The sequence below is a fragment of the Pygocentrus nattereri genome, chromosome 11 (genome assembly GCF_015220715.1).
Source record: "Pygocentrus nattereri isolate fPygNat1 chromosome 11, fPygNat1.pri, whole genome shotgun sequence".
NCBI lineage: Eukaryota > Metazoa > Chordata > Actinopteri > Characiformes > Serrasalmidae > Pygocentrus > Pygocentrus nattereri.
This window is the reverse complement of record NC_051221.1, coordinates 15,292,104-15,302,641: the sequence shown is the minus strand read 5'-3', so window position 1 is coordinate 15,302,641 and position 10,538 is coordinate 15,292,104. Positions and strand designations below refer to the sequence as shown.

The window sequence follows — 10,538 nt, the reverse complement described above, 5'->3', positions numbered from 1 at the left end:
ACATGTGCCAAAACTTTTGCACACTGCCGTGATTAGCACATTTGTGAGAAAGAAGAGGGTGAACATGAACAATAATAGACAAGACTCCTCATTTGGGGCCATCTGATTGGCCAGTCTGTGCGCGTGCCGCTGTAAAATTGATTTAATACTTCAGTCAAACTTTCTATAGCAGGTTAACAGACTGTATAACTTCACTGAGATTTCTTTAAAATCGCCACCAATCACCACCAGATCCTCAACGAACTCCTTACTTTCCAAAGGTAAAACGAGAACTTGTCTCTCCTCATTCCAGGCCGGCTGTCAGAGGAGGATCCGTACATCGTAATTCCCGTAAACTGAGCTGACCAATGAGGGCGTGCAGAGCTTTTCACGCACTGGCCCCTCCTCATCGACACACACACACACACACACACACACACACTGTCCTCTTCTGTCCCACAGGACCCCAGAACTGAGGTCTGAGGGCTCGAGGATGAGGGTGGTCCAGCAGGGGCAGCAGCAGCAGCAGCAGCGCGTGTCTGTCCACTGAGTATTTTTCCTCTCCGTGTCTCTGGACGCTCCTCGATGCCCGCAGCAGTGGTCGGGGCAGGTCGCTGAAGAGGAGACCCTCATGGCCATGTTTTCCTCCACTCCGTTCTCCGTCAGGGACATTCTGAACCTGGAGCAGGCGCAGGGCGACGTGGCCCCGCTGGACATGGACGGCTCGTCCTGCATGCTGGCCGCCTTCAAGCAGGAGCCCGCCTTCATGGACGTGCAGCCCGGAGCCACCGCGGCCGCCCTGTTCGGCCACGACGAGCAGCAGGACGGCAAAGGCCAGAGAGGCAGCGCGGGCCTCGGCTACGAGCCTGCCTTTTATGGCAAGGACTTCTTAGAGATGGAGCTGGACAAAGAGGCCAAGACGGACGGCGCGTTCGAGGGCAAAGAGAGGAAAGGTGATTTTAAAAACGAGCTTTCATAAACTAACTTTATTCATTCATTCATTCATTTTTCAGAGCTGGAATCTATGACTGTGCGCAGAGACACACACACACACACACACACACACACACACACACACACACACACACACACACACATATATATAATATATATATATATATCTCACAGTGAAAATAAGTTACAAATCATGTACATTTTAATGCATAAATCCTGTTTATTTTTTCCGTTATTTTATAATATTAGAAAAAAACAACAGCAAAATAATAATAATAATAATAATAATAGTAATAATAATAAAAATAATAATAGTAATACTACTACTACTACTACAAATAATAACAACAATAATAATAATAATAATAATAATAATAATAATAACGATAATAATAATAATAATAATAATAATAATAATAATAATAATAATAATAATAATAAAGAAGTTGCGGCTCGCGCAAAAAAGGCCAATTTATATTTTATACTTCATTGTTTTCCCAGTATGTTCGACTAACATACTTGTCTAACATACTTGGTTCTAGATAGTTCTAGGTATAAAGATTTCATACCTAGAACCACACCAAAAAGCCTTTTGCGCGCTTTAATGGCTCTTTGTTCTATAAGGTTCCTTAAAGAACCCTTTGGAAAGTGGTCTAACACACCGCGCTCCGCTCGTGCGGTCGCACAGTCTCTGCTCTAACACGTTGGCGTTCATGATAATGACACCTGGAAGGTGCCAAGACTTTTACACACACTTTAGCTTTTCCACCCCCCGCGTTAAATCCAGCGAAGCGACTGTGCGATTAAACGCGTGTAAACGGATTTAAACGACCGACACAGCGTGTAATTCAACCTTCGGCACGCGACGCAGAGCTCACTGTTCTAGCGCCGCTCTGAAGAACCCAGCGCCGGCTCCGTTACTCCTGCAGGCGCGTGACACAGTGTTTATAAAATAAAGGTCCCACAGGCTCAGCTGACGCCTGTACTGTAAGCGCGCGCACCAGAGGCTGGTCTTTTAACCTCATCACGGCAGAGAACGCGTTGCAGCTCCTTCACCGGCGGAGTGGAGCGGAGTCACGCGCCTCACTACAAAACCGGTCGTGTTGACGAGTCAAAGCAAACCCGGCTCGTTCATCCGACTGAGTATCTCAAACAAGTTTTTTCCAGGTGAAAAGTTCGTGTCCGCACATTTTAACGATCTGTTTTTAAAACAAGAGTAAAATAAAAGCCTAGAGGCGGGACGATGAGACGGGCCGTGTGGAGCCAGTGGAGAATAGCACAGTGGATTATGGGACAATTAGGTTCCCTGACTAAAGGTACTGAGATGGACTCTTGAGGGGACCACCCCAGTGACAGTTACCCAGTTCAAAGCTTCTTGGGTAAAGAAAATGGTTCTATAAAGATCCATTACGTTTACGGCACTGGGCTGAGGCTCTTATCCAGAGCGACTTTGGTCATTTTACACAGGCAGGCCAAGGCAGTGTTAGGAGTCTTGCCCAAGGACTCTTATTGGTGTAGTGTAGTGCGCTCGCCCTGGTGGGGGACTGAACCCCAGTCTAGTGTTACCCACTACACTAACCAACCACTACCACACTGACCATAGACACTTCAGAGAACGTGTTTTACATGGTTCTATGTAGAACTATCTTGAAAAGGGTTCTATATAACACCAGAAAGGCTTCTGCTATTGTTGCCATACAAGCTTGCTACAGTAGAAGAACCGTGTTTGGTGCTATATACAAACCATTTAAAAACTGTTCATTGTTCTGTTTAGAACCATTTTATTTACGAATGTAGTCTTAAAGAACCATCTTTTGTAAGTGTGTCGAACAGGCGACTCGCAGCCTCGTTACTGAGTCCTGTCAGATGAGATCAGCGAGGAAAAGACCCCCAGACCCCATTTAGGCTGAGCTCGGACTCTCACGCGTTTGCTGTAATAACGCGGCTCGTGCTTCCTGTGTGCTGTCATTATATCAGACCCACGAAAACGCGCCTATAGGAGCAGGAATCCCTTTCAGAGGAGCTGCTGCGCTGCGCTGACTCAGGCGCGAGGTTTCGGAGTCTGCTGGAGAAGCTCTTCCTCGTGCGCAAAGGCGCAACCGGCCCGCGCGCCACATTATCACTATTACACTCTCAGGAATAATAGTGAACTGTCTCCCCTCGAGGGTCCATCTCAGTGCCTTTAGTCAGGGTCTCTAGGCTGTACTGACTCCACTGCCTGTCTCGCCTCCAGGTGTTTAAAACATTCGGCTGTGAAAAGGCGCAAATACGAACCTTTCACCTGGAAAACCCACCGCTGTGCCACGGAGGGACCACTTACACTGTGCGTATCCTGACGAACGAGAGTCTTTATTTCTAACAGTGTCTTATGGAGACGGTTTACTGACTCAGCTACTGGTTAAGCGTTGCAAACCCAAGCAGTGACGTCACGCCCTTAGAATTTTGTATTTCTCAAAATAGATAAACAAATAAAAATATAATGAGCTAATAATAATTCATACAGTGTACAGGTTTCAGTGCAGCTACAGATCCTTAACTGGACACGCCGGTGACGGTTAGCGCGCCTGGGGTGGCTTTTAACGCAGAGCGCGCTAAACGAGAGCAGAGGCTCTCTCGGTTATTCCAGTCTGCTTCTGTACGCCGGACGCTTTATAAACGAGTCTCTGGGCACTGACTGCGTTACAGTAGAAGAGGAGATCCAGTCAAACTGGAACCATATCAAACAGCTCCATGACCCGATGACCCCCAATGCCCGACCTTCTGTCCATTTATCAGCCTTAAATGTAACGAGAAGGGAAAACTCCAGTCGTCCTCGGATTTACTGACACACTCTCAGAAATAGAGGCCCGCCGCAGGTATGTTCTCCGCTGGACTGACTGCGCAGCCTGTCTGCCCTCCGGCCTTTTCCTTTCATTCTTCTGGTTTCACCCTCTTATAATATTTGGGGTCCATTTGAACCCATTCGGCCTTCAACGTCTCCAAATAAATGACTGACACCCCCGTCTTCCTCGTCCTCGTCCTCGTCCTCTTCTTTCGGCAATGTTAGGTAGCAATTTTATTTGTGACCATAAAAACATGAAGGGTTAAAACTTTATGTTATGAAAACGTGCAAACGTGGCATTTTCCTCTGAGAAAAACTCATTGAAGGTTCTCTGACGGGCCTGAAAGCCGCTGTGGTACCTTTAATGGAACATTTACGGTTTTTAAAAACTTGATGAACAAAAATGTTTCCGCACTGTCCCTTTAATTCTGGCAGTGTGCGGTAGTTTTATTCTATATGCGGTAGTTTTACACCACGTGCGGTAGTTTTACACCATATGCGGTAGTTTTACACCACATGCGGTAGTTTCACACCACGTGCGGTAGTTTTACACCATATGCGGTAGTTTTACACCACATACGATAGTTTCACACCACATGCGGTAGTTTTACACTATATGCGGTAGTTTTACACCATATGCGGTAGTTTTACACCACATGTGGTAGTTTTACACTATATGCGGTAGTTTCACACCACGTGCGGTAGTTTCACACCATATGCGGTAGTTTTACACCATATGCGATAGTTTTACACCATATGCGGTAGTTTTACACTATATGTGGTAGTTTCACACCACGTGCGGTAGTTTTACACCATATGCGGTAGTTTTACACCACATGCGATAGTTTTACACCACATGCGGTAGTTTTACACTATATGCGGTAGTTTTACACCACATGCGGTAGTTTTACACCACATGCGGTAGTTTTACACCATATGCGGTAGTTTTACACCATATGCGATAGTTTTACACCACATGCGGTAGTTTTACACCACATGCGGTAGTTTTACACCATATGCTGTAGTTTTACACCATATGCGATAGTTTTACACCATATGCGGTAGTTTTACACCATATGCGGCAGTTTTACACCACATGCGATAGTTTTACACCACATGCGGTAGTTTTACACTATATGCGGTAGTTTTACACCATATGCGGTAGTTTTACACCACATGCGATAGTTTTACACCACATGCGGTAGTTTTACACTATATGCGGTAGTTTTACACCACATGCGGTAGTTTTACACCACATGCGGTAGTTTTACACCATATGCGGTAGTTTTACACCATATGCGATAGTTTTACACCACATGCGGTAGTTTTACACCACATGCGGTAGTTTTACACCATATGCTGTAGTTTTACACCATATGCGATAGTTTTACACCACATGCGGTAGTTTTACACCATATGCTGTAGTTTTACACCATATGCGATAGTTTTACACTATATGCGGTAGTTTTACACCATATGCGGCAGTTTTACACCACATGCGGTAGTTTTACACCATATGCGGTAGTTTTACACCACATGCGGCAGTTTTACACCACATGCGGTAGTTTTACACCACATGCGGTAGTTTTACACACAGTTTTCAAGTGAATAACACGTCTCGCTCGAAATAAGAGTCGCTCTGGTTTATTACAGCGCCGAACGACGAGAACGGATCAAACGGAGGAAACCAGCCTGACTAAAAGGGAAAGTCCACCGATCTTCCAAAAGTTCCGCGGGATTAAATGGTTGAGAGCTAAACAGAGTGAGTCGGGGTGGTCTGGCGCGAGACCTTCCCTGTTAGAGAAAACCAGAGGCAGAACAGCTCACAGTGGCGGTGATAGGAACCAGACGTCTCTAAAAGCTCCATCACAGGACGCTACTGGTTTCTTTTTTAAATCAGTTAAATCGGTTTCCAGACCCGGCGGAGCTGTTTGAGCGTCGCCTGCAGCGCACGTTAAAAGGCACGTGCGCTTGGCGCCTTCGGGCAGTGGATAAAACGGCAATACGTGCGTTGTGGAAGTGGCGGCTCCTCTCAGCACGAATCAGGGAGATCATCTAAAATGAAGCATTTCACACCAAACCCGCCCACGAATGACTTTAAAATCCAGTTTCCACGGGCGGAGTTCCCCTGTGAAGGAGCTGGAAACGTTTCAGTTAAAACTACATTCAGTGTCCAGAAAGGAAACGTCACGATGACGAAAAAGGATTTCAGTGGTTTTTCCCGGTGTGTTCACTTTTTTTTGCAGCCACAATAAGAGACAAAATAAAAAGAAGGAAATAAATAAATAAATAAGTAAACAAACAAACAAACAAACAAATAAATAAATTGTATATTTACGCGTCTCGCGTTCATTTTTAATTTATTTAAAAAAGGCGAGTGTGTAATAAGACATGCTTAAATAGAACACAATTATACTAATACTACTACTATTAATAATAATAATAATAGCAACAATAATAACAATAATAATAATATCGAATTATTGCCAAACGTCATAAGTACGTGTATACCTTCGTATTATTATTATTACTATTATTATTACTATTATTATTATTATTATTATTATTATTATTATTATTATTATTATTATTATTATTATTATTACTATTATTATTATTATTATTATTACTGACACATTTAAATACAGGAACAAAAATATGTGTCAGTTAAGCCTGAATGTGGGAACGAGCAGTTCCGTCAAATCAAGCCTGCGTGGTTTAAATTAGTTCATATTACAGCTCAGCTCAGTTAGTCCCGCTCGCGCTTCAGTTCAGCCTCATACACGCTCAGTTTGTATGTGACAGTGGTCTGAAGACTCTCCTCTCTCTCTCTCTCTCTCTCTCTCTCTCTCTCTCTCTCTCTCTCCCTCTCTCCCTCTCTCCCTCTCTCTCTCTCTCTCTCTCTCTCCCTCTCTCCCTCTCTCCCTCTCTCTCTCTCTCTCTCTCTCTGTCTCTCTGTCTCTCTCTCTCTCTCTCTCTCTTTCTCTCTCTCTCTCTCTCTCTCTCTCTCTCTCTCTCTCTCTCTCTCTCTCTCTCTGTCTCTCTCTTTCTCTCTCTCTCTCTCTCTCTCTCTCTCTCTCTGTTTCTGTCTCTCTGTTCCTCTCCCTCTCTCTCTCTCTCTCTCTCTCTCTCTCTCTCTCTCTCTGTCTCTCTCTCTCTCCCTCTCTCTCTCTCTCTCTCTCTCTCTCTCTCTCTCTCTCCCTCTCTCTCTCTCTCTGATTTCCAGCCTCCAGTTGCCCCCCAGCTGATGACCAGCCCAGACCCCCTGGCTCGGCTCGCGCGGCCCCGCGGAAAAGGAGGAAACCGCGCGTGCTCTTCTCCCAGGCGCAGGTGTGCGAGCTCGAGCGGCGCTTCACGCAGCAGCGCTACCTGTCCGCGGCCGAGCGCGAGCACCTGGCCGGCGCGCTGCGGCTCACCTCCACGCAGGTCAAGATCTGGTTCCAGAATCGCCGCTACAAGTGCAAGCGGCAGCGGCAGGAGCGCGCGCTGGAGGCGGCGGGGTTGGGCGGCCCGCGGCGCGTGTCAGTGCCCGTGCTCGTACGCGACGGCAAGCCGTGCATCGCAGACGCGGCGGCGGCGGCAGCGGCGGCCTACGGCGGCTCGTGCAGCATGGGCGTGAGCCCCTTCCCGTACGGAGCGTACCCGGCTGCTTTCGGCAGCTTCCCGAGCCCCGGCGGCTCGAACTATGCGTGCAACTACTCGGCGGCCGCGAGCGTTCCGGCCATCCACCACTCAGCGTCGCCGTCCAGCGCCAACTACATGAACTTCGGGGAGCTGAACAACGTGCAGACGCCGCTGCAGTCCGGCGGGGGGGTCTCCTCACTGCACGGCATACGGGCCTGGTGAAGGACACGCTCCAGCACAGCGCTGGAAAGCCAAGTTAAAGGGGAAGTCCACCCCGCCACCTGAAATTCTGCATAATTCAGTTTTTGACATGCAAGCAACGCCGCTCAGAGTGGTCTGATATGAAAAGCTGTGACACAGAGAACCTTACGAGTCAGAATTGTTCACCGTGGTGGTGATAGGAACCAGATATCTGAAGAGTTTAAAGGGGAATTTCACCAACGTTTCAAAATTCCTGTATAATTCAGTGTTTGAGATGTAAACAAAGTCACGCAGAGTGGTTTGATGTGAAATGGTTAAGAGTAGAGAAACTTACAGACTCAAAGTTCTCGACAGCCGTGGTGGTCACAGGAACCAGGGCTCACATTGTCTACAATGCAAATATATCCACTTTATTTACTATCCAAAACCACAAGTGAACCTACATGTGTCTTGAAAAGTTTCTGCTAATATCAAAATAATGACAGATTTGAAAAAGAATTGTTTACAAAGCTACTGTAAAGCAATGTCTCAGACATCAGGTGGAGTATTCATAATTATTTCATGTAGCTTTTAGAGGCATTAAACTCTTCGCACGGCTAGTTCCTATTATCACCACTATCAATAGTGAGTTTCAGTGAGTTTTTTCACGAGATTTCATACCAAACCCACACTGAATGTCTGTTTACATGGCTTTCATTTAGTTATGCAGAATTTCGGAAACATTTGGTGGAATTCCCCTTTAAGGTGCTCCAAACTGTACTCATCAGCTGGAAAGGACTCAGATACCATGCAGTATACGGTCAAATTGAGCACTAGCCTAAAGGCCCAGCAGTACTTTCAGTACTAGTACATTCATACAATGTATGGTAAGACAATCAATGAGTGTAAGCACATAATTACAGCTAGTCGACACTACAGCCTTCATAAACTGTCTACGTCTGATGAGGAACATCCTGTGAGTGCACTGGTGTCTGGATAGATGGGTGTACTGTGCCTTCTTAGCCACCCTCACCTTAAGTTAAGTGCATCCATCCAAATACGATAAACACACACACACATACATACATATGTATATACAATACATGATGCACTTGTGAAAAGCTCATGTAAAACCTGTGATGAGCCTTGAGTGTCCAGTAAATGTTTGGCTTTTTAGATTTAATCAGGTCACTGACTTGAATTCCACAGTCTCACTATAAACATGTCCCATCAGCCCAATTCCAAATCACTGGTATCAAGAGGCATGGCTTATGATCCAGCCAGAAAAACTAACATTGTGATATATTATCATCATGTTGTTACATATGTATATATATATATATATATATATATATATATATATATATACCCACACACTCACCAGCCACTTTATTAGGTACACTTTGCTAGTAAAAGGTTGGACCCCCTTTTGCCTTCAGAACTGCCTTAATTCTTCATGGCAGACTTTCAATAAGGTGTTGGAAACGTTCCTCAGAGATTTTGGTTGGTTATTTGAGTTACTGTTGCCTTTTTATCATCTGGAACCAGTCTGCCCATTCTCCTCTGACCTCTCACATCAACAAGGCATTTTCGTCCACACAACTGACCGCTCCCTGGATATTTCCTCTTTTTCGGACCGTTCTCTGTAAACCCTAGAGATGGTTGTGTGTGAAAATCCCAGTAGATCAGCAGTTTCTGAAATACTCAGACCAGCCCGTCTGGCACCAACAACCACACCACGTTCAAAGTCACTTAAATCCCCTTTCTTCCCCGTTCTGATGCTCGGTTTGCACTTCAGCAAGTTGTCCGGACCACCTCTACATGCCTAAATGCAATGAGTTGCAGCCGTGCGATTGGCTGATTAGCTATTTGTGTTAACAAGCAATTGAAGTGGCCAGTGACTGTATATATAATGTTCACTACAAATTAAGTTAGAAATCAATGTGTTCAATAGAATAAAAATTCCTGGCAGACAAATATATATATAAATGATCGCAATATGTTAGCTCTGTGTGAGATTTCATAGGCTTCCAATAATTAGTAAGAAGCTGTATAAAATGAAGGGGTTTTGAATGTGTCCCGACTGATGAACAGAGCTTTAGATGATTCCCGTAATGACTGAGAAAGCAGGAAACCATTGAGAGAAATCTAATAAAATGAACATCCAGAATTGCTTGTCTTTTAAAAGCTTTGGTCAAGCCTTTAACTGTAAACAGAAACCCCCCCCCCCCCCCCCCCCCAAACGTTTGCCGCTTTAACAGTGTTTACATACAGAGACAAACTCTCTTATTTAAGAAAGTGAGGATGATTCAGTTCCATGAAAAGGTCCAGCTCCCGTGCTCAACACCGCGCAGCTGAGACAATAAACGTTTACGTTACTGAACACTATTCTCCATTCTTTTAAGCCAAACTCACAAAGAAAACAAAGCATGTTGCAACAAATAAAATGACACAATACAAAATGCTTGCAGGATGTTCCTCTTCAGAAGATCAAAGTTGTAGGTTGTAGGGAGGGCTGTGACTGCAGTAAGTCCAACAGCAGCTACAAATGACCGAACTCCGTATGGGTACTCCAAGTCTGTAGGGCACACAGGCTGGATGCTACCCACTGTAGTACAATGCTCTTTGTTCTTTACTACGTTTTCAGACACCACTATAAGATGACTATAAAAACAGCGCACTGAGTGAACAAGGCATACTTTAAACTCACTTTGAGCCCCACACCTTTTTGCACTGGGTACTAAGTACGCAGGAGAATAGTTCACAATGTCGTATGCAGCGTTTGGTTTTGGAAACAACATGAAACCAAAGGACGAGACCCAAATCGCTCTTCATTGGACACGTAGTGCTTTATTTGGGAGTGAAAAGCATCGTGTACCGTAGTGCACTATAAAGGGAGTAGGGAGTCATTTGAGACTCAGCCTTAGGCTAATGGTAAATCAAAGTGCACAGAGGTCTTTTTTTTCCTTTTATAGTAGAG

The 10,538-nt window shown here is 45.1% G+C and overlaps 1 protein-coding gene across 1 annotated transcript; it reads left to right on the top strand.

Annotated features, from left to right (window-relative positions):
* Positions 1-435: 435 nt before the first annotated feature.
* On the top strand, positions 436-7,821 carry nkx2.5 (NK2 homeobox 5). The gene is made up of 2 exons (XM_017703759.2): positions 436-932; positions 6,981-7,821. Exons 1-2 carry the CDS (start codon positions 611-613, stop codon positions 7,598-7,600), a joined length of 942 nt encoding a protein of 313 aa, XP_017559248.1. The 5' UTR covers positions 436-610; the 3' UTR covers positions 7,601-7,821.
* Positions 7,822-10,538: the final 2,717 nt, after the last annotated feature.